Source organism: Equus przewalskii, chromosome 10 (genome assembly GCF_037783145.1).
Source record: "Equus przewalskii isolate Varuska chromosome 10, EquPr2, whole genome shotgun sequence".
Taxonomy (NCBI): domain Eukaryota; kingdom Metazoa; phylum Chordata; class Mammalia; order Perissodactyla; family Equidae; genus Equus; species Equus przewalskii.
Genome location: NC_091840.1, coordinates 30,010,578 through 30,035,285, shown reverse-complemented (window position 1 = coordinate 30,035,285; position 24,708 = coordinate 30,010,578). Strand labels below are relative to the sequence as shown.

The 24,708-nt window shown below is 43.3% G+C and overlaps 1 protein-coding gene and 2 long non-coding RNA genes across 7 annotated transcripts in view; 2 read left to right on the top strand and 1 right to left on the bottom strand.

Moving 5' to 3' along the window:
• Positions 1-1,643, top strand: part of LOC139073917 (uncharacterized) — a 30,868-nt gene extending 29,225 nt beyond the window's left edge. Inside the window, exon 3 of the long non-coding RNA XR_011523099.1 lies at positions 1,422-1,643. This is a non-coding gene — a long non-coding RNA (uncharacterized lncRNA). The remainder of the gene's footprint in view (positions 1-1,421) is intronic.
• Positions 1,644-10,080: 8,437 nt separating this feature from the next.
• LOC139073918 (uncharacterized) lies at positions 10,081-14,925 on the top strand. Its single transcript, XR_011523100.1, has 2 exons — positions 10,081-10,291; positions 11,349-14,925. It is a non-coding gene; the product is annotated as an uncharacterized lncRNA (long non-coding RNA).
• HLF (HLF transcription factor, PAR bZIP family member) overlaps positions 13,276-24,708 on the bottom strand; it is a 52,658-nt gene continuing 41,225 nt past the window's right edge. For 4 of the 5 annotated variants that reach the window (XM_070560755.1, XM_070560753.1, XM_070560754.1 and 1 more), the window contains exons 3-4: positions 22,569-22,789; positions 13,276-17,676 (exon numbers count right to left, since the gene is read on the bottom strand). In XM_070560755.1, coding sequence (XP_070416856.1) covers positions 17,461-17,676; positions 22,569-22,789 — 437 coding nt within the window. In that variant the 3' untranslated portion in view covers positions 13,276-17,460. Of the gene's footprint in view, positions 17,680-22,568; positions 22,790-24,708 lie in introns of all 5 variants that reach the window. The other variant, XM_070560752.1, reaches the window with a different exon arrangement.

Below are 24,708 nucleotides of genomic sequence, written 5' to 3'. Positions count from 1 at the left end.
ATAGGGAAAGAGGATAACTTATCCCTGGGAAATGCAAATGTTTCAGACAGCCCTTGGTCGGCCCAGCACAGGTCCAACATACTTCCAGGGCAGTGGGCACCAGGACTGAGGAAGGTATTCAGGTAACAGGGCCAGAGATATGACTTGCAGACTCCAGCTTGGTGTGGTGCACGGAACACATCTGAGAGTTTCTGAGCCCCCAGGGAGATACAGAGGTTGAAAGAAATGAAGGACCAAAATGGATCCAGGCAGTAGATAAGGTGGCTGCAGGGAGTGGCAACTCACCTCTGGAGGCCAAGTCAGGGACCACACACAAATCTCCAAAGGACAAGGTGAGATTCCCTTTCTAGGCAGATATGCAGGGAACAGACCAGAACGGCCATGGATCAGCACAGACCCATGGCAGGCGTGTAGCACTGAGACGACCCCCACTACCATAGGGCTTGCAAGTTTCTCCTCCACCCAGATAGCGATCCAGAGAAAGAGAAGAAGGTGAGGTGACATCTTGAGGGAAACTACCCTGGACATTTGTACTTTGAATTGATTGAATTCTTAACCCAAAGAGATCAAGTTGAATGAAACAGCCTATTTTAAATTGGAAAAGAAGAAATTACTTTTAATTGGCCAATTAAGTTTTCTGGGCATTCAGATGAAGATGAAATCAATTATAGATACTTTTAAGAGCTACATTTTTTTCCACAACTGAGTTGAAGTGTAAAAATTTTGACCTCTTTATAATAATGACCTCACACATCTGCATAGATTTAGAGCATACAAGTCATTTTCACGTACATTATCTTTTTTGAACTTCATGTCAAATCAAAATGGATGTGCTTGTTCCAACTTTACAGATGCAGAAAACAAAAGCTCAGTAATGATAGCCTTGTTCAAGTTCAACAACTTAGAAAAGAGCCTCTTCCAGGTCTATTTCAATACAAGCTGCTGAATATAGTCTAATATAGTGGTTCTCAACTGGGGCCATTTCTGGGGACAATTTTGGTTGTCACAACTGGGGAGAAGGAATGCTAATGGCATTTAGTGTGTAGAGGCCAGGGATGCTGCTAAATATCCTACAATGCACAGGACAGCCCTCACAATAAAAAGTTATCAGGCCCCAAGTGTCAGTAGTGTTGAGGTGGAGAAACCTTCTTGTATATTATAGGGTACTCTGTAGGGGAGCAGAATTTGCCACCCCAAAATTTGTCTCTTTGGCTTGATTATTTTCAACAACAAAAGACTCAGAAAGAAACTTTGATCTTCCCCCTAACTGCCTAAAAGAATTTAAGATAGAAGTTCTGTTCCAGGAAGGAGCTCTCACCATAGACAACTAAAGCATAACATGAACTAGATCTGATAGACAGGGAGGAACCCAGCAAAGCCTCTTTGACCACAATCTTCTCTATGTCTCATTGTCTTTGCAGGGCATGGCAAACATCTGTCTACCAAACATTTGCTTTTCCATCTCCTTGTGAATTACCTTCCTCCCCTTTGAAGTCCCAGACCACTACTCCCAACGTCCTCTTTCGTCTTTAGCTGAAGATGATATTTGGGGTGGTGGCTTCAGCCATTTTGGCAAATTACTCAGTTTTCCTGGGTTCCTCCCATGTATACATGTTATTAAACTTGTTTGATTTCTCCTGTTATTCTGTCTTATGTCAATTTAATTCTTAGACCAGCCAGAAGAACCTAGAATGGTAGAGGAGAATTTCTTCCTCCCCAACAACTCCAAGGGAAGAAATTGTCTCTCTCCTTTCACTTGTAAAAATGGACCAAGACTCAGAGCCAAGGTGATTACAATTTAATAAGGAAGACACAACTGATAAACCTTAACTTGCTAGAGACATGGAGCTTCATTTCCAAAATGCTGTGGGGGATGGGTGAGTCAAATTTCTTGTTGAAGAATTGAGAGGAAATTGTGTGCACCATGGACAGAGAGGCACCCAGGGGTGCACTTGGAGGGAGTAATTCTTAACCTCCTCTTCTCTATACAACACTATTTTTAGTAACAATCATAAATTAAAACAAATAATAATAGCCAGAAAACTATGAAATTTTTCTTTTATTGACTGTCATATACATAATCATGTCAGTAACAAAAATAAATAAATATAGTGAAAAAGGAAAAAAGTGGTAGATTAATACTTTTTAATTACATTAAAGTATTTTCTTTTAAAGGAAAAAAATGTATACCTGCATATTGGTCTGTTGCAAAATGAATAATAAGATTACAAATTCTATGTTCATGCCTTAACCTCTGTAAAGTTGTCAATGATTTTGTCAAAATTGATCTTCTTTGCATATTCAAGTTCAGTAGACAGTGCAGGCAGATTTGTCATCTTCACTCATAGTTCCTTGAAGAATTTTTTATTAATTTTAATTTTGAAATTTTCTTTCATACAAAGCAACAAGTTTACAAATAGGAATTTTCATACTTACATGTGGGCAAGTTTGGCAGAGATACATAAAATATCCCGTTTCTCAATAAATCCTAGAAATTGCAATACTGCCCATGTCTTTTTATCCTTTCAGGATCTAGTCTAGCAGCTTTCCAAAGTCTCCACAGTTGAAAATGTTCACTAAAATACCTTCAGCAGAAAATCCATCATATTTCTATTGTATTAGATAAAAACTTCAAAAATTTTTCTTCTGCAAAAACAGAGAAATTGGTTGAGTTAGAGAACACTGATATTATCTTTTTTTTTTTTTTTGCCGGGAAAGATTTGCCCTGAGCTAACATCTGTTGCCAATCTTCCTCTCTCATTTTTTTTTCCTCCCTAAAGCCCCAGTACATAGTTGTATATTCTAGTTGTAAGTCCTTCTGGTTCTTCTATGTGAGCCACCACCACAGCATGGCTACTGACAGACACCTAAGAAATGAACCTGGGCTGCCAAAGTAGAGTGTGCCAAAGTTTATCCACTAGGCCGTGAGGGCTAGCTCCATGTTATCATTTTAAAAATCACTTCAGACAATGTCCCCTCTTATTGCCTACGCCCAGGGCTGATCCATCTTGCCACCCAGCCCTTGGTATGTGTCTGTCCCTGGATGCTTCCCAGAGGAGCTAAGTTTCATTGTTCAGGGGAAGGATCTATGAGGCAAGGACGGCTTCATGGAATCACAGTGTCCCAAGGTCAGGTCCTTTTTTTTTTTTTTTTAAATTCTTTACAAAAAGAATATGAAAATAAAGAAACATATTAAAGAATAAAGATCACATACTGAATTAATTAGAATTAGGCCTGGCTGAGGTCTATAATGTACAGTGTCTGCCCTCAAAGATGCTGACATCTTTGTGAAGGGGCTACATTGTGAACAAATGTAGCATTGTAGGACATTAGCCATTGCAAGCGAGGGGCAGGTGGAGAGCTTGGGTTGGAAGTGGGGTGAGGTTCAGAGGAGGGAGTGACTGCTTCAAACTAGGAGACTAGAGAAGATTTCATGGGAAAAGTGACAATTCAATTTGTCTTGAAGAATGGGTGGGACTTGAATACTTAAAGACTATGCTTAGGCCTAGAAGACAGTGGACTGAGGTAATGAGATTCTTCATGCCTCCATTTCTCCATCTGCAAAACAAGCATCAGATCATCTTTGCCCTTTGGGTCTACATGGAAAACGACAAAAGAGGAGACAAGGTGTTCTGTTGCACAGAGCCTGACCTGGGAAATAGGGGATTGCTGTAATTGTGTTTAACTGTGCACGACATCCAGCAAGTCACTTTCCTTCTTCAGACCACAATGTTCTCATCAGAAAAAATGGAAGGATTTACCAGATGAAATATCTCACATCCTCTGACTCAAATGTTATTGCATGGTCCTAAAAGCCCGCCTTGGGGTGGGTTTCTGAGAATGGGAATTGGGCTTCCTACTCACACAGTCAACTGTGGTGTTTACAGGTCACAATCAGGGGGTTAGGAACTCTGGGCTTTTCCTATCCCATCCACCTGCCTGGGGTCTTGAATCTCCATCCACACTTCCCCTATAGCCATTCCCACCTCTCATCCACATCCACCCACTCACATCCCCCTTCCACCACCACACACCTGAGGGAGGAAAGAAAGAAGGGAGAGTGGGAGGGAGCAAGGGAGAGGGAGAAAAGGAATGAGAGAAAGAGAAAGACCATCTCTGTGCACAAATAGCTCAAATCCCAGCTTCCCACTGAGAATTGTGAGACCAAGGGAAGTCTCATCTCCTTTCTGCTCACCCACCCCTGTCTCCTCTTTTAAATTACTTTTTCTCTATTTCTGAGATTCATCTTCACTCAAAAGAAAGAAAGGCACTTTGGTCTTTTCAAGGTAGCTTTTCATGAGGCTTTTGTGTGTGTTCGCTTCCCTCTGTAGTTCTGGGAGGGCAGCGGGGAACAGGGGGACCTGAAGGAGGGGTGAAGGGGTCTGCTGCCCCGGTAGGAGGTGGGGTGGGGTGCAGACAGGGAGGGGCGCCTCCAGGCCGTCCAAGGAGCCTTGTCAAAGGACTCTCATTTTCTGGACTTGAAAGCTACGAACAGAAAAGTTAGGAAGAGGAGAATAAGGTTACGGGTGGGGAAGATTCATTTTTAGGAAAGACAGTTCTATCCCAGATGAAATCAGCTGATCCCTGGCTGCTGTCTCACAAATCATAATCTTTGATCTCCGAGGTGGTGGGTGGAGAAGCGCCACGGTGCAGGCTGGGGAGTCAGCACCCTGTCAGAGGCATTTAGTTTTTAAGATTTATTCAAAATTCTTTCATTATAGCTGAGAAAGTCGGGGTGTGTCTGCAGGGTGTTGAGGAGACCCGTGTGATGGGCTGGGATCAGCACATACTCCCTGAGGGTCTGCAGGGATGTCAAAACACACCCTGCAGCACAGGCTGCCCACTCCTTGCTGCACTTGGACAAGGCTTGCCATCAACCCTCCGTTTCCTTGTTTGTTCTACCCTGAGCACCTCTCAGGGCTGCTGAAAGGCCCAAATGAGAAACAGATGAGGGAACGTTCAGCTGTCCTCACTGTTCAGACATGTCAGGATTCTTATCATGTGCGGTGGAATGATTTTCCTCCCTGAGTGCATCCTCCTCATATGAGAAGTTCACGAGGAGACCAGCCCTTTTCTTTCCTTCCTCTCACCCACTTCTCAAGTCACAGGAGGCTGCCGAGAGAAAGGACAGAACTGATTACTAGAGAAGAAACCCGGATTGTTGCTGGACCTTGTGACTCATGCTGGAAGCCATCGACTCCCCAGAAAATTGCACAATTCCCAGTTGGCTGGGGACTGTGGGTTCATATTAAAAGGCATAGATCTCCAATTCTTTACATCCTGGGACTCATTTTCAGTAATGGCTTCAGAATTTCCAGATAGAAGTGGCTTAGGGGCTGAAATCTATTTGGGGAGCTGGGGTACAGCCAGAAGAACTTGAAGTCATATTAGCAAAGCAAGCTTCCTGGTTTTACTTAAGTCTATGCTAATCTGGGAAGGCTCTCAGAAGTTAGTGGTGATCATGGGGTACAAAAGTCAATGATGTTCCACTACCAATTTATCTTGGAGTGGAAGATTAAAGATGTGATGATGTTCTCAGGGGGCAAGGTTGATGTTCCAGCATGAGCATTAGACTGGGAGTTTGCAAACCTAGGATGGAATCCAGCCTCCACCAGCAAATGTTTGATTTCTCATCCTAAAACAAGGGTAATGGTTGAGAGATGCTCCAAGATTCCTTTCTTAATCCCTTCCCTCTCCTCTAACATGGTAGGGTAGAAACTTTACAAGTAAATCTAGCCTCAGGGACAAAAGTGCTAAACAGTTTCATCATGTTTTGTCACGTCCTTGTGTTAGTCATTTGATTTTCAAAGGCCAGAGAGAGAATCCTGATCCTGGGCCTCTCCTTCCAGGCACTTCTTGTTTATCTCCTGCAAGGTCGTCGGAGGAGGAGGGGCCTGGGCAGGGTGAGGGAAGGAACGAATACTTGTTGAGCGGCTAATATACTCCAGGCTGACAGGGGCTTTATTTATGTTATCTTGCTTAATGCAAATAAAATATTAAAATGGCATTAAATGACTCTGAGGCGCAGAAAGATTTAGTGTTACCAGCTAAAAAGGGCTTCTCCATAGCAAATGCTCAACAAATATTTGTTTATTGAATCAACAGATGTCAGAGACAGGGCTTGAATGCAGTTATTTCAACTCCAAAGCCTGTGCTATTTCCACACCACATCCCCAAGCCCAAGGGGAAGAGGAAAATAGTGCTTGATCTTTGCCACAAGCCCCTCATCTCTGGTGAGTTTTGTCCAAAAAGTTGTCATTCAGAAGGAAATCTTTTGAGACCATGCACCAAAAAACTAGCAATGACTTAGTGCTCCCACTATGTTGAAGCACTTTGCAAGGCACTTTGGTTGATTCCGACCAAAGGAAATTTTAAAAAGCAGGTGTCTTGTGACACCCATGGTTGCAAGAAATAGAAGCCAACTCAAATTAGCCCAATCAAAGGTGGGATGGTGTGGGGGGTAATTATGATGCTAGAGATCACATTGAATCCAAGGGAAGCTGAACAATTAAATATGAGGAAGGGCAGGGATTAGAGAGGTCCAAGGATTTTGTAGAATTGCAAGGACCTTTACTAATTTGCATTCCTCCTCCACTGATTCATTCAGTCCCTCCATGTTGTTTGGAGGAATGCTTTGAAAACTGTAATGTGCATAAGCATCACCTGGAGATCTTATGAAAATACTGATTCTGATTCAGTAACTCTGGAGTGGGACCCAAGAGTCTGCCTTTCTAACAAGCCCCCAGATAATGCTGATGCTGCTGATCTGTGGACCACACTTTGAGTAGCAAGAACTTAGGTCACCAATTCACAAGCTGCAATTGGAACTCCCTGGAGAATGTGTGTGTGTGTGTGTGTGTGTGCGAGGAAAATTGGCCCTGAACTAACATCCATTGCCAATCTTCCTCTTTTTGCTTGAGGAAGATTATCCCTGAGCTAACATCTGTGCCAATCTCCCTCTATTTTGCATGTGGGACACGGCCACAGCATGGCTTGATAAGCAGTGTGTAGGTCTGTGCCTGGGATCGGAATCCACAAACCCCAGGCAGCTGAATCAGAGCATGCAAACTTAACCACTACACCACTGGGCCAGGAGGGCCTGGGGAATTTTTAAACTACTGATACCTGGGTTCCACCCGCTCCAGCAGATTCTGATACAATCAGTATAAAGGTTTATGTCCTGGACATCAGGATTTTCTTTTTTAAAGCTCCCTAGGTGATTCAAATGGGCAGCAATGTTTGAGAGCCAGTCTTAGATCAGATTCTTAGCTGATTCGATGGAGTGGCTTCTCTAGGGGTAGGTGTCCGTCCTGGTTCGGGCAGCTGTGGATGGAGGTGGAGTTCACAAGTATAAACACGTCAGGCCCACTCAGGACTCTCTAAGCCAGGTGGGCAAGCAGAACAGGAGAACAGGCAGGTAGGCAAGGATCAGCATATCTGGAAGAGTAAAGGGTTTGGAGTCCAAAAGGCTTGGCTATAAACCCTGGCATTACCATTTCCTAGTTGTACGTTCTGCTCCAGAAATTCTGATTTCAGAACTCTTTGAGCCTTAGTTTCTTTAAGTGAAAGGTGAAGGCTACAATTTCTGATCCACATCCTTCTCAGAGTGTTTAGAGGGTCAGTGCAGTGCTGTCCAACCAGGGGTGTGCAGGGGAGACTCAACTGGGAGAAGTTTCTAAGGAAAACAGGCTAGTCTTCCATACCAGAGGCTGCAAGTCTCAGGGTGGTATAGGCATAGGTGTTTTTACAAGCTCCCCAGATGAGCCTGCTATGCATCCCTGGCTGGGAAACACTGATCAGCTGAGATCATGTAAATGAAACCTTAGGACTGCCCTTGACTCTTCCACCAAACCCCATGGATTCAACTCCCTAAATAGCTCTTGAATCCATCCATCCATCTCAAGCTTAGAGCCTTATTTGGAGACTAATGTAGAACATCCCTCACCCTCCAACTCTTCCTAATTCCTTGCAATCCATCTTCCACATAGCTGCCAGTGCAATCTTTCTAATACAGGAATCTGCTTATGTCATCCTCCTGATCATGAAAAAGACCAAAGGCCTTGGAGTGGTATGCAAGGACACTGATGGTCTGGCCATACCTCATTTTCCATCACTCTCCTCCTCATACCCTATGATCCAACAGTGCTGTCACCCCTAGGAGGGCTCCATTCTCTCTCATGTCTGTGCTACCTGGAATGTCCCTCCACATCTTTTCCTGACAAACTCCTGCTTTTCCTCACTCAGCTCAACCATCCCCTTCCCTGTGAGCCCCCTAGACCCTTCCTGCTTCCCCCCAGAGGTTGAGGGAGATTTGGGGCCTGTTCTAATTTATGTATTTTAAAGTATACTTCAAAAGATGAAGAATGCCCAAAGAAAGTTACAAAAAAGTTGTCATTCTATCTCTGTGAATGTATATTCATTTGGTGACAAATCAAACATCCTAATTTGAAATGTAAATTCTCACATTTTAAAAATGTAAGACTTGGCTAAATGACCTTTCTGCTCCCTAACCCCCATCCACCCCACTCAAATGTCCTGCTTTGAGGCTGCATAATCTCCAGATTTGGGGAGCCATGCATCCAGTGGTACACAAAGTATATCCAAGAGATATGGGTGCGGAGGCAAATTTTAAGAGAATTTCTAGATCCTCGACTTCTCTAGGTACTTTTTCTTAAACTGATCTGCCTAAGAAAGTGCTTGTTGCTGAGGCCTCATGCTGTTTCTCCTTTCCTTTCCTCCTCTTCCACAATCATACTCCTCCCACTTTACCAGAGATATGCGTACTTCCCACCCAACCTAAATCTTACTACAGTTCAGGGCTCTAGTTCCGGTGTAAGAAGTCTGGGGCACCAAGGGGCAATGAAGTCGGCTGTCTCTGCAGACAGAAGTTGGCTGTCTGCAAAGTCTTTCGTTGTCAAGGCACCACAACCACCCATATCCATCTCCCTAGATTTGTAGTTTCATTAAAGTTTTGCTTTCTAAGGTCCATAATAAATTTACCCAAAAATGTAATATATGTATATGGTTTTGATCAATTGTATAGTAGTAATAAAGGTGACTGTAAATCATACCTAAAGAAAATCTTTAAAAACTTTTTGAGCCTTATGTTCAGAGACAATAAAAATAACAATCTCAGTCTGTAGATACGGTTTTATGGCTGAAAAATATGATGAGGGTGAATACAAGACTTTCAAGCACAAAAATATATGACATGAGGAACAAATTCAAGGAGGGAAAATACAATGGAAACAACGATTCTGAGGAAAAAAGCAGGGCTGCACAAATTCCAACTGCATTTTTCAAATGTATGTTGGTATCAAATCTCTAGGGTTTCTATAGTTCATTGGATACATTAGAAAGAGGCATGTAGTGGTTTATTTCAAAACACCAATACTTAGAGCAGCTATTGCATCCTTTGCAACTATTTAAACTTGTGATGAAAAATTTTAAACGTCAACTTTATAATGTGCATTGCGGCTTCATGGTTTAAAAAGAATTTTAGGGAGTATGTGAGTAAGAAAATGGGAAGATCAGTGCTCTAAGAAATGTTAGGCCTCATTTCTAGGTGAGTCTCTGAATACCTAGGGTGAGGGATGGAAGTGAGAACAAGAGGCCAGGGGAGAGTTTGGACTCGGGGAGGGGATGAAGACTAGGAAAGCTGGCCTGGATGTAGAGGCTCATCCCCCGAGGGCAACTGGATAGCTCTGGACAGTGTTCAAATGCAGGGCAAGCTAAGGCAAGATGCAGGCAGTGATAATCTGAAGGCCCAACCCAGCAGGCTGCGCCAAACCAGCGTGAAAGGTCTGTCCAGGAGGTAGGTAAACCTCAAAGTCACCTATGTGAGAGCTGATGAGCCTGCATTCCAACCAGGAACCATCCTCCACTCCCCTCATGGGGAGGAGCTTGGCAAAGATGTCAAGACCTCAAATAAGGACTGGACTTCAGAAGAATGTTCTCAGATCAGAGAGGCTGGCCACTGCAACAATCAACCCCAGCATCTCAAAGATTTAATACAGGGAAGACTTTTGTCCCTCATGTAACAGTTCAGTGACTCAGGGACCTCTGTACCTTCTTTCTTAGTCTCCACCTTCCTGAGGCTGTCTGTTGCAGCCAGAAGAAGAAGAGAGAGAGGATCATGTGGCAATGTTTATTGACCAGTGGTGAAGTGACAGCCATGATCACTTCTGCTCTTATTCCAGTGGCCAGAATTCAGTTATATGGCCACATCAAATACAAGGGGAGCTGGAAAAAGTGATCTAGATGAACATCCAGAAGGAAAAGAAATGGTTTGGTAAGCTGCTGACGTATTTCTTACCCTTGTCATGGATGGTGTGGGCCTGGGCCTCGGTCTACAGGTGATTAGCAGGAACTGATAGAGATAGAGATAGAGACAGAGATAGGTAGGGATAGGGGAGACCGAGGCAGGCCTGAAGGCAGATGCTAAGAGGAAGACTCTTAGGAATCACCCATGACTTTCCATCTCTGTGTGAGCAGGGGGCTCCTCTCGTGCTGCAAGGCTGTCTTTCAGTACATTCAGGACATTCATTAAAGTAAAGATCTCCAAAATCCCCACAATATCACAGGCAACATAATTGGCTTAAAATTGGTAAAGCTTCATGAATTTTATGTATATAAAATCAATCTCAGAAACATAATTTGGCTCATGAAGCGGTCAGACTCTCTCCCCTGTTTACTCATCCATAAAACAGGGATGTTGCCAAAACCCAGCAGTGGCTATTGAATCAAGTATTTGCAGGATAAAAATGCATCCACTAAAATATACAATGTATGGCCTGACTCTAACTTAACACATCACTAGTGAAATCAAATCAAGCAAATTAATAATTACTATTATTACAAAAAGCAAATCTTTTTTGAATTCCTATTATACTCTGGGGATTGATCTAAGTGTTTTACATGCATGCTCTCACTTAATCCTACTAACAACCCTATAAAGAGAGTATTATTATGCCCATTTTACAAATAACGCTCGGGGTGATTTGGTGAATTTTCTAAAGTCGTACAGATGGTGAGTGACGGAGCTGGGATTCAAGTCCAGGTTTGTCTGCTCCAGGCTCACCCTCCTAACCACAGCCAATGCCTTTTGCCTTTGCTGTGCAACTCATTTATGAAAGAAGCCATGGAGTAGTTGGTATAGACCACAAACTCTGGAATCAGGCTTTGTGTCTGGGTTTAAATTCTGCTTCCTTCATTTTCCGTGAGCCTGTTGCTTCATCTGCAAACCAGGGATAATAATAGTACTTATTTCATGGTGTAAGAATTAAATAAGATGTGGCAGGTACAAGGCTTGGGACTCAGTAATTATCAGATTTTCCTATGGTTTCCAGGCACTGTGCCAGGCTTTGTAGGATGAAAAGAAGTCAGAGGGAGGGGCCTTTGGACCAAGTCCTCACTGACTCAAAGCCCGGGAGGCAGAGGAAGCTCACCATCTTCTTCATCAGCCTTTCGTCCATAAAAGGTCCTTTTGATTTACTACCAAGAAGCCATCTCTGGACCACAGAGGCAAGATTTCAAAAATTCTTCCCCAGTTCCTGACTAAAGATGCCCAAAGAGACTTCTAAGCCAATGACCTTCAAAGAGGGAATGGAATTCTTGGCTTTGAAGAGAAGGGCTTGATGGTTGGGTGGTTTGTTATGTCTTAAATGTGAAATGGGAGAGTTGTCCCACATGGGCAGCGTGTGATGGGTCTGTGGACTGAGGGCTTGTGAGTGACTGGGCGTCTGCACAGCTTGGCTTCATATTGGTTCCTGCCATATTAGAGTCCAACGTCCCTCAGGCATGCAGAAGCAGTCATTTCTTCTAAGAGATTTGAAGACACCAAATATAAAATGAGTTGCCCAAAGAGAATCTTAAGTTAAGGCCATTGTACCTATTCTTCCAAGAGAGGAGAAAGGTGTTTGATGATAAAAGTAGAGCTGAACCCTAACTTATAACTGCTCAATCTAAACTGGGTGGTGCCACCAAGAGGATGGATGCCCACTGACCTGTGTACAAAGCTATCATCTATTACGGATGTCAGAGTATGTAAACATTATCTATGTGAGGGCATCACCCATTCCCACACCATTACTCCCTGCTCTGTCTTCTGAACAGAACTGTTTTCTGTCCTCTTTGAAGGAAAAAACGGTCTGAAATATTGAACTGGGAAAAGTGCTCCAGGCACACATTCTACTCCCCGGGCCCTCACGGCAGTTATTTATTGAGGATGTATCATGTGCCAGAGACTAGACATTTGTTATGTCATTAGTTCTCTCCACAACCCTCAGAGGTGGAGATTACACCTTCATTTCACAGATGAAGAGATTTAGGTTCAAAATTGCTTAGTGATTGCTCAAGGTCACACACCTGCTAAGTGACAGCTCTGAATCCAGTTTCATCAAGCTCCTCACCACAGAACCTCCTTCTCACATGCCAGAGATGCTGAATTCCTTGGCCTGCGCTGTGGCCCACGCAGTGCCAATGTTTTGAGCTCCTCAGGTGACTCTAATGGCAGCCTGGGCTGGGAACCACCACACTCCATCAGCCTTCTTATAAATCAGGGGTCTTTATTCTATCTTACATCACAGATTATTTTAGGGGGAGGAAAAAGAGCCATAGATCTCCTCTACAGAAAAATGAATATATGTGTTTATACACAAAAAGTTGCATACAATTTCAGGTAATTATGAAAGTTTTGAAGCTTCTATGCAGATGCCCCAAAGCTCAGGAACTCAAAGTAAGGCCAAGTCTATAAATCCTTGGCTCCAATTACTTGGCCACCCATGGGAGTTAGCAGGGAGTCTTCAAAAAATTTCAATTTCTGGGCCCCACTCCAGATCTGCTAACTCAGTATTGCTAGGTCTGTAGTCCTGTAATATGCTCCCAGACAATTCTTAGACTTCCACCTAGAAAACAGTCTTTGGACTGGTTTTTGGGAACCGCCCTCTAAATGATGCCCATTCAATGGATCAGAATTCATCTCTGTCACTTCTAGGTAATGTTAGGTAAGCTACTTAACCTCCCAAACCTTCTATTTTCTCTTCTGTAAAATGGGGATAACAATTGTCCCTACCTCATAGGGTTGACATGGATTAAACAGTCCATGTAAGTGTTTAGCACAGTATCTGGCATATAAGCACTCAATAAGTGTTAATTTATTATGAATTCTATAGTGCTATCATGCTATTATCTATGTAATTAACCTCTGTAAATGGTCTTTTTGTGATAAAAGTGGGAATCGAATCTAATTTCTAGTAGACTGTCAACAACAATACATGAGAGAAAGAAAAAAATTCAAAGTTTATTAAACATTAAGAATAACAGACAAAGGTTTGGACTTAACAGCATAAACACCACCGATACCACGTGTACAATTAAACTGACCTCATGTGAACTTGTACCTGTTTAACAGATGCAATCTTTGTGGTGTTGCCAAAAGGATAATGGTAGATTATTATGTTTGGTAAGGCGCTCCCAAATTAAAGATTGTACGTCTTGCCTTAAATATTCTCACACACACACTCCCCTACATACCCCTGGCCCTCTCTAAAATGCACTGACTTCAGTTGCCAAATGCAATAGATCAAGATGTAGGAGAAGGCTTTGCTCATTTTTAAAATGATATTACTGATTGTAGAGAAATCCTGGAGGAGACCTTGGCCTCCCCAGCAGGGCCTGGGAGCCCTCAGCAGGAAGCTGGCAGACTGGGAGCAGAAGGGCTCTACCACATGGAGGGCAGAACACCCAGTCTCCACTCACCTGCAGCTTGCTGACCTCGGGTTAGATCCAGGCCTCTACACCCCCATACAGGCAAGCAAGCCAAGCCAGCCTGCTTTGGGACCACTCTGACTGATAAAGTTTGAGATTTCCTAAAAGGAACATCGGGAGAAAATGAGATAAATTACTGGAAAAAGCAAAGTATAATTTTGCATTTTACAGAAGGGATGTTGTTTTACCCTGGGTTATGGGTGGGGGCCCACAAAATCCTTCTTGACTCTTCAGAAAACACACCCAAGGCCTTTTAAATGTACATTTAGAATTATTTTGAGTTCCCTCACAAAACCGGTGAGTTAGAAGAAAACTGTGGGTTATCTGGGTATTCTGGCATGCCACCCAATGCCAGAATCCCAACTGCACTCTCCTTGAACAAATGGTCCTTCTGCTTCAAGGGATGGTTTCGTGGAGGCCTGTCATATGTGAAGATGAAAGGCCTATCCCAGTCTTGCCCGGTGTGGGATCTGAATGGTCAAAAGGTGGTCACTTTCTTAAGAGGAGGAAGTGATCACTTGCAGCCCTCCTGTTCCCCGCCTACCTCCTGAAGGTAGCAGGGGCAGAAGAGGCTGATAAATTTTTGCCTTTCTTTGCAAATCTAGTTCAAAGAAATGATGATGCGACCTTGTCAGGAAGTCCTAGGCAGCTCACTCCAAATTGTGTCAAAATGATGTTGGCACGTATGATTTGGATTCATTTTTAATGGCCAAGTAATTAATCTCTGAAAGATGCTTATGATGAAAAGGAGAAAAATGACAACAGGACTCTTACAGTAGCTGCAGTCTGCAGATCTCATCTGACCCTGGTAGATCCAAGTCATTCCAAATTGGGCCACGGCTTCCCGTGCCATTTAGCAGAACTGCCTTATTTACCATTTCACTGCCCTGGATAGAAGGCGGAGAGTGCAGGAGTGCATGCTCACGTGTGTGTGGTGACAATGACCTACATATAAGGCACCTACCTATACAGACTCCAAAGTTTTCAAATTTTTAAGACAAGGTAGGTTTCTGAAACCTCCCCTGGTATGCAAAAGAATAAGTTTTATTATGATCTTTTTATTTCTTCTGTGGAAAACATTTGTGATGCTCATTTGATACAAACAACCTAATTCAAAGAAAGACCAGTGCTCCAATACAGTTTTGTCAGCTACCATTTTATACTTAAATGATTCTGGATGCAATCCTTCAACACTTCTCCACTCAAAGGTATCATCTGTCTCTGTTTTAGTCACTACTGCCCTTTAATAATTCTGCTGCAATTAGCCTCTTTATCTATAAAAAAACCAACTCTGTGTCCACTTGTGTTCCTTTCTGAATATCACTTATTCAGTTCTGCTTAACACTGCAAACAGTTTTGTTTGTTTTATTACTTATTTCCCTACACAATGTATTTCATTCCAATACTCTCCCGTCTCCCACTGCAATCTACAGCTTAGGACAAATGGATACCTAGTAGGAATATCCCATTCGTCAGGTTTTCCAAGACTATGACGCTATGAGAGAAGCATTGTGATGGACTGACAAGGAGACCCCAAGGTCGTTAAAGAATTAGGTACTCTGGAGGCAGGAAACTAGAAAATCCCATCAAGGAAAGGGTGTTTTAATCTAACACAAAATGTTTCTTTGCAATAACAGCAGAATCTCTTGACATTATACAACTTAGTGAAACAAATCAACAATCATCTTTAAAGTCAAAACATCTATCAAATTATAAACCATACACATAGCACTGACATCAATCTTACACTGCATAAGACGCACGTGCCCATCGGGGAGAACAGAATGGTTTGGGGTGCTTTTGCTGATATTCCATTCCAGGAACTCATAATTGTGAACTGAACATTTTTGTGGCAGATGCTTTTCCTAAAAAACACAGTATCATCCAATAAATATTTGACTAACATCCATTTTGTGCTTTTGGGTGACATTAACTGACTTCTTTCTGAGACCTAATAGGAAACAAGAAAGCTCCTTTTATATATTTAAGAGCAGGACTCGTCACAGCAAGCCTTGATATCACCATAAAATTTTAATTTAAAGCAGAAAACATGCTGATGTGTCAGTGATAGGCGTAAAAGATTAAAGATTTCAAAAACCCCCAAGCGCTTCTTCTCTGTACAACATTGATGAATATATATCTTTGCTATATAATTTTAAAACATGGAATAGTTTTCCTTGTCTCTTTGCTATATATAATATATGTCTTCCAAAATACATTGTCAGTATTTATATCTGAAAAATACTGTACAAAAAAAAGAACTTCCTATAATTACTCTGTATAAACATTAAACAATTTCATAATCTCTCCTTTTGGTCTATAGTAAACATTTAAATTGATTGGATTAACCACAGTTTGTGACAACACCATCCCCTTCCAAGATACACCAGTGTCTTTTACATTCATTTTTCAGAAGTCCACTTTATAAGAGCACATACGTTCAAAAGCAAACAGAGAATAAGAAACGTAAGCTCTAGGATCATTAATTTATGAAGCATTCAAAAATGACACCACTAGGAAAAAGGGTCTTACAAAACATCAGCTTCTTAACTTAATTAACTGATTTTTAAAAACAGCAAGGTATAATTCACAAAAATATATATATTACAAAAAATGGGGAAAACTGAATCTTAAGTAATTGAATTGTTTTGAATATCAAGAGGGATATGGAAAAAGTTAACTAGAAAAGTAGGGGCTGGGGGTATGGGAGGGGGAGAGAACAAAACCAAACATACCAATGTCAAAAGCTCTTCCAAGATGCATTATTTTTGGCTCATCTACTGATAAATTAACCCCTCGTTCTTAGACCCGGCATTTCCCTCTGCTTCCCTGTCCTGGGGATGTTCTGGGCATGCTCAAATGCATTACCATAATTTTTGTTTTTTAAAAGACAGTGAAATTCTTAGGTAGGGAAAATATCCTACGTCCACTAGTAATACTCAGGCAGCATGCTCTAGCGTACAATAGGATTATTGCTTTAGGTACAGACAGTGCAAAAACACACTCTGTGTTCTATAATAGTACTCTTACCTGGGGTCGGTAGAATTAAAAGGAAACTTAGTAGATAGTAAGTAAATATGGGATCTAATAAATCTAAACAGCACTTTAAATTTGAAGACAATTATCACCAAAACCAAAAATATGAGGGAAGCAACCTATAATCGAAGAGAACTGCAGTGTAGTGCTAAGTAATTTTGTGCACCTTATTAGCACGGTAACTTACAGATTAAACAGAAACAAGAGCTCGTAGTCTTGAAAACTGAGATCTACTATTTTACCAGGGCCCTTCTTAGCGAATCCAAGCAGAGGGTCCTGGAAGAGGACGTCAGAGCGAACATGAAGCAACGAGGAGAGGGCAGGAGTGAAGAGAGGGGCAGGGAAACCCACGAGAGGTCTCCGTAGTCCAGTAAAAACATGGCACCTTTCTTTTTTGGAACTAAAAGATGATGAGAGGGCTATCTTAAAATGGCAAGTGCAAAGGAACGCACGCGCGCGCGCGCACGCACACACACCGCTGACCACACACATGAGCACAAGCACATCTATGCACACACATACACACCAAAATGTGAGTCAGTTGTGTTTATGCCTCTGGTAAAGTGCTGATGTCAGAAAGGTTGCTTCAGGTGTGGTGCTATCAGACAGGAAACAAACGGTCCATCTATTCAAAAGCCAGCCCACAAAAATGCCATCCTACAGGGGCCCGTGCCTGGCCTCGTACTTGGCAAGTATGTTCTTGCATTTGCCCAGCTCCTTTCGCAAGTCAGCCACCTCCTGGCGGAGGGCCGAGTTTTCCTTCTCAAGGAACGACGCCCGGATGGCAATCTGATTCTCCTTCAGCCGCCGGGCATCACGGGAGCGCTTGGCCGCCATGTTGTTCTTTCTGCGCCTTGCCCAGTATTTGTCATCCTGCTCATTAGTTACAGAAGGAAAAAGAAACAAGATATTAGATTTCAGCAGAGCTGTGTCAGCCACAGTGCTGGCAGGCCTCAGGGCTGTGCTGAGGCACCAGCCCAGGCGTCTTAACTTGTGTCTCCTTCCTTTAGTTTCTGCTTGTCTGAGAGAGTGGTCCCTGGGCCGTGGCTTCCTTCCTGAGCAAGGACCAACATGTCACAATATGCTCCTACTCTCTTTGCCCAGCAGAGTAGTGCCCAAGGAGGAGAGATCAGAGGAATGAAAGCAAGTGGGGTACCTCACACCCTAAATTACATTCCAAATTTCTTTACTCTCTTTGCTGAAAATTTATTTTACAAACCTTTTTCTTCCATGGGCACTCAGACGCTTTTTGGTATAAACTGATACAATATTGTTGGAAGGCAACTTGGCAATATCTCTCAGTTATTTAAATGCACATACCATCAATTTAGCAACTCCACTTCTAGGATTTCATCCTATAGCAATCTTCATGTGTGTGCACATAGACACGGGCACAACATTTTTATTGCAGTATTGTTTGTAATAGAAAAATGAAGAAAAAAACTAATTACCAGTAGGAGATTTAATAACTACATTATGATAGAGTTATGCAAAAGGATACTCTGCAGCTGTTAAAAATAATGATCCAGCTGAACCCAAAAGATGTGCATGATACACCACTAGTGGGTGGAAACAATGGCAATTTGCAGATAAATACGTACGGCCTCATCCCACTTTGGTTAAAAAAAGTACTGATAATATTATCTATTCATAGAAAGAGGTCCAGAAGGATCTATACCAAGCTATAAAAAGTGGTGCCTTGAGAACGGGGAATGAAGGAGGGAGGAGAGAGGTAGGATCTTTTACTTTTTATTTTATAGCCTATTAGAATATTCTATAATGGGCATGTACATGTTTTGGTAATCAAAAACAAAAATGAAAAACACCAAACTTCAACCTGCCACTAATCCATGTATTCACGTTGGTGGTTCGCACTTAAATAATTTATGCTCATTTCCTCCCTAAGTGTTCCCTAGGCCTGACTCAGCCTGAGGAATGTTTAACTGTGCTTGCTGTGAAAGCCATCGGTCCTTCCCCCATTGCTGCTCCCTCTGCCAGAACAAAAGAAAACCTGCCTAAGAAGTCTAAGGAATGCAAGTCTTCCTTCAGGCCTCCCCAATTCATTCATGGTGCTACCTGGCGAATTTTGCACCCCCTTTTTTCAAGAACTTGCAACAGCAAGTCCCTCCATCCTAGCAAGGCTAACACCTGCAGTTACATGCCACCCAGAAGAAGTGCGTGAGGCCAGTTTTTACCCTCCCCCAGGATTCCAAGGGGCAGTTGGCATTGGAAGAGGTCACATGGGTTGGGGCCAAGGCTGCAAGCAAGGTCCAAGGTCAGTGGTCCACCCCATACCTGCCCAGTATCCTCAGCAGACATCTGTCCTGAACAAAGAAAATGTGAGACACAAAAAGTGTGCAGGCGCCTTCTGTCTGCCCTTCACAAGCTGGTACTGTTATCTTATTTATAAAGCACTCCCAGCGTTTTACACGCTTCATAATAAAATGTAACAAAGTGAAACAAATGATCTTCATAATAGCTGGTACCAGAATTCTTAGAGAAGAGGCTGTCCTTTGAAGAATACCTGGATAAGTAAGCTAGGGGAGGTGTGCAAAGGCTGCTGCTGAGATTTGTTGTTTGCGCTTCTGAAAGGGAGGAGGGGAGCTGGAAGAAGGGGTCTCAGAGAGGCCAGGCCAGCTTGATGGAGACAAGCTGGGAGGAGCTCCGAGATGGGAGTCTTCACAGGAGTGAGCGGGCCTAAAGGCATATTAACAAGAGGGAAGCCTCCAGTTCTCAAGGAAGCTGTCTGTGTTATTTTGTCAGCCCCAGTTCCACCCCCCTGGTAGTGTCAGTAAATCTACCACACTCATCAGCGTTTCCAGGAGTGTGGTTTCCAAGATCACTTGACAGAAGGGCTGACTTAGGTGTGTCAGAACCTCCACAGAGAGGAACCGGAGGCCAGGAGGGGAAGAAGTACATGAGAACAAGCCCCTGGGAGATTGTAGAAGCTGTGTGTGTGGTGGGGGGAGGACGGGGTGGTACCACCATGGGCCATGGACTGGGTGGTTTGTGACCAGGTCTTAAGGACCAGGGAGTCACTAGCTGACCTCAGGGTAACAACAAACTTCTCTGTGTCTTAGAGCTCTTTTCTCTTCTAAGGTGCTTTCATTTCCCAGCCTTGCCTGTCCCACTTGTAGATGAGCTAGGAAAGGCGTGGAATCGAGACCATCTCAGGTGGAGGGGAGCTAAGAATAGGAATGAAGCAGAGGATGCAGAAGGCAGGAATGATGGAAGGAGGACTGTCCTGGACTAGGAAAACCAGCTTGCCTCCCTTTGTTATCACATAATGGTTGGGGAGGGGGGAGGCAGGCTATTGTTGGGGCTGATAAATTTGGCACTACATCTCCTGTCCCCTTCTCTATCTCCCAGGTGGGAATGACATCTGGCTGCCCAGTTACCCCCACCCAGCAAGGACACCCTCAGTCCAGGGTCTCATGGGTGATGCCGCTTCACCCTTTCCAGCCCCCTCCTGATGGGTCAACATCCCTTTTTCTCACCAGACTAGAAGTTCCTTGAGGGTAGGAACAACGTCAGTACTGGCTCACCTTGGAATTCTCAGCCCCTGATACAGGCCTTGGCACACACAAGCAGTGAATGAATGGATCATCAATGTGATTAAACTGATTCTCAGCTAGGAATCCCAGTATGCCACCCCTTAATTCTCCCAGGGCATGCATGCTAACCCAAATGAATGGCTCAAGGGACAGGAAGTTCAGGCAGCGGTGGGGAAGCCAGTCCATTGGCAAGGGCCATTTCACTCAGTTGGTTTGCTCATCCAATGCTGGGGGCCTCAAACACCTCTCCCACCCACCCCTATCTCAGTCCTCTCTGCCAGAAGGAGCAATATGTAACCGCTCTGCTTCTTGCTTTGCACAAGTTCATGGTGTGTGACCTGAGGCTTCAGTCACAACTGAAGAAATCTAAGGACACATGGCAGAAGAATGTTTCTGCCTGCTCCCCACCTGCTACATGAAAAGGTCAGGCCCGGCCTTGACAGCAGTATATGCATAATTCCAGCACAGACAGGCTTCACATGGCCTCTTTGTTGCCAAGGTTACCTGGGTTATTAAGTAAGCTTGCTCTTTGCTTTGAACTTGTAAACTTGGAGACCCTGTGAAGGTCTGGCTGGAAGTGCCATCTACTACTCAGCCACGTCCTTTCAAACTACCCTCTGTTCAAAAGGAAATCCATGCTGAATGGGCTCCCTGGTTTGGCTTAAGAGACAAACTAAAATACACACAGACCTGGATGGCTAAGAACACACAATGAGGAAAAGCATCAGTTGAAAGAAGATACCTAATTGCCCAGGACCTAATCTTATGGCGCCCCTTTCTTACTCCATCTGAGTCTATCCATTCCTTTACCAATTTAGATTTTCTCATCTCTTTATTATGCTCTTTCCTCTTTAGATTCTCAGGGTGACAGCTATTGTTCTGTCACCCCTTGGCCCCTGTTGTAGCCTTGTCAGGGCCAACATGCTGCAGTGACCTTTCTGGAAGCTAGAAGACTTGGGGACCAGGCAGGCCTTAATCTCACTAGCAGTGTTCACCTTACTTCACCTTTCTGCTTCTCCATTTCCTCAACTGCAAAATGATAACTTTGGTCTAACAACTGTCTGCAGGCCCTGTCAGCCCTGATATTTGCCAATTCATCACTCAAGGTAATCTCAGGTACGTGCATGACAACAGAGAGTTAAATCTGTGGGTGCTTTTTCCTTCAACACTCTTTATAGATATGAAAAGCAGAAGTAACTGGTCTAAATCAGGTCCAGGACAATGTCCCAAACTCCCATTTTTTCCAACCTAGCAGTGTCTCTCCATGTGAACCACATTTGGGTTTGAGAAATGGGGACCAGAAGTTAGAAAAGGGCTAATTATGCCTGGTTCCGATGCCTTGAATGTATACGACCATATCTCTCTTGTCCATAAGATTGGAAAAAGGCATAAACACAAAACCTTCTAAGCAATGGCTAATCAAAAATGGTTCTATTTTGGGATCAGTGGAAATGGCATAATTTTGGAAAGAGTACTCTTCCTAAGGTATCATTAAATGTGTCAGATTAATTTTGTTTTAAATTGTATCTGACTTCCTAAAGTAAATCTATTTTCCTTTATAAATAATGCATCCCTTCAGCATAGCAGAGAAAAACAAACTGAGAATTAACCTTTTGTTGAGATACTCAAGTGATCATTACTTGAGAAACAGAGTGAACATTACATATAAATAGTGTCAGGGAACCGGCCAGCTTCCTTAACCAAATTCACCCTGGCCACCCAAGGTTGGCAATGTGGAGAGATGTCCTGTCTCCGCCTGTTATTTCCTGAGGCCTACATGGAAATGGCAGCAATTAATTATCAATAAATTCTGAAAGGGAAGGTAGCCCTTGGAGGCTTTTGGGGTCCAAGTGTCCTTCCCAAATAATTTTCTTTCTCTTTCCAACCTTGAAATATTTGGGTTACATTTTATTGGGCTTTCACGGGTTTCACTGCAGATAGTACTGGGTTCGCTTCCTTCATGAGCTGTAAATCACTCCAATATTTTATTGCTTCTCCTTTTTTCTGTGCCTCATCAAGACACGAAAGGCATATTTCATAAGACACTCAGAAAGGAAGTAACTTGCCTAGAGTCATGTGCCATGAAACCGGATCAAAACTCACGAGTCCTCTGTTCACTAGCTTATGTGATCTTCCTGGGGTCGCCCTTTTAATTTGCCTCTTGATCCCACTCTCCATTTGCCCAAAGCCTGATTACCAGTTCCAATTTACCTTCAGATCATCAGGGATGAAGACTTTGCGTGCTTTCTTAATCATGGGCTGTGGCTTCAGTTCTTCCTCAGAGAACTTGCGTTTACGAGGGTCAAACATTTCCTGGCCAGGGATGCTGGAGAGGGCAAGATCTGCCGGGTCCGGCTCATAACCCACCGGGACCTGGATGGTATCAGGATCAATGGGACTCGGTGTATTGCGGTTTGCTGGCAACAGTTGACCTGGAACAACACAGGAGCTTTAATTCATGAACACTCTCGGCAGACCCAGGAGACAGCTACTTGATGATGCTCCAGGATGAGGGGCAAGAGTCATCAGCTTACTTATATATGATCCTGACATTGTTTATCTTATTCATCCTCATGATGCTCCTGAGAACACAAGCAGGTAAACCTACTTATGTCAGATCAGGTAAAACAGAGACCCACATACACATTTTCACAAACTAAATTAAAAAATACATGCATTGATTCTTAACTATAACACATTCATGGAGAAACAACTATGTGCCAGGCACCCTGCAAGGTATAATGGATAGAAATACATGATTTCTACCTTAAAAGTGTTTTCCATGCAAGCCAGAGAATCAGAACAATAACTAGCCAGTTGGGATATAGTGAAGGTGCTGGGAGAGAAGTAAACTGCACATGCTTCCAGAGTGTGGGGCAACAGCGCATAACACAAAAGAGGTTAGGGGACACTTCCTAGAGATGACACTTGGTGTAGCTGCATCTTAAGACAAATAGTAATTATCAAAAAGGGTAATCCAGGCACAAAGACAAGACAGAGGGTTACCTTTTTGAGGACCTGCAAGCTGTCTTGGGCAGCTGAAGCGCTGAATCAGAGCACAGGATGGTGGTGGGTGGGAGTGTACATGCAAGAGATGTGGTCAGGAAGGTGGCCAGTGAGGATCTTATAAAAGGTCCTGAATGTCACTGAAGGATGCTGAGCAGTCAAGTGACAAGTGGAGCAGAAGATTGGAAAGAAGACTCAGGCAGCGTGAGGAATGGACTGAAGGGGGCAAGACTGGAGAGGGAAGGTCAGCCACTAGGCTGTTGTGATAACCCATGTGGCCATGGATACTGGCAGGGGGACAGTGAGAAGGGGATACGGTCAAGAAATATTGACCAAATTAGAAAGGGCATAATGAAGACGATCTAACTCCCACTTGAGAGTTCTACCAGCCAAAACCACTGAAACACACAAACATCCACAGAACAACAGCTTTACTGCGTTTTGGAATGTGTCTTACTGGTGAAAGTGAACTTAATAACAGACCACAGCGTTTATGTGGCGAGCTCTGAGCCTTAGCTTCTAGTTTTATCTGAATTTTACAATCATTCCTTTCACACCCAGAGAATAAATGAGAGGATACAGCTCAGCTGGGTTTGGCCCATCTCCTCCTCTTCCTCACTGCCAATGGTTGGACAACGTGTGAACGATCCTTTAGGTTTCATTAAAATCTACCCCAGGTTGAAGCACGAAGCCATTGGCTCACATTCTAGCCAAACTGTGAAACCATGCTCATCTGTTTTCTGGAAAGGCCTGGTGGGGAGCTTGCAAAATGAATGTTCTGGGTGACCTTTTGGGCCCCTACTCTGCTTTGAGCTCTCTTTGTATCCTGCTTGCCAAAGAGGAAGAGATGGGCCCTGAGGCATTGGCAGAGGACCGAGATTTCTCATTAGCCAAGCTGCAGCTCAGCTCCAGCGTCTAGAGACTGCTGAGTTCTGTATTGGATGGTGTCAAGCTAGATTTGATCTTGTGCCTCTTGACATTGCCTCAGAAAATGAACCATGTCTGAGTCAAACAGGGATTTTATTTTCCCTTTAGAAACTCTCTTTGAACTTCCTAACAAAGCTACCCATGCCCTATCACCACAACCACCACTCCACCCCACCTCCCGCAACGTGAACACACACACATGGTCAGATGCACCCTTCTCCTACCCTCTGGAAGCATCTCTTAATTAATATTTCCCACATCTAATTGCTCCAAGTTAATTCAAGTTCCTCCTTAGTACTTCAGTATTTGGTTTATCATGCTATATTAAACATGTTATTCTTTATTGCTTTATAAATGTTAAGTTTCATACATACACACACACACATCCGTCCTCTACCAGACATGATGGTCTTTATGA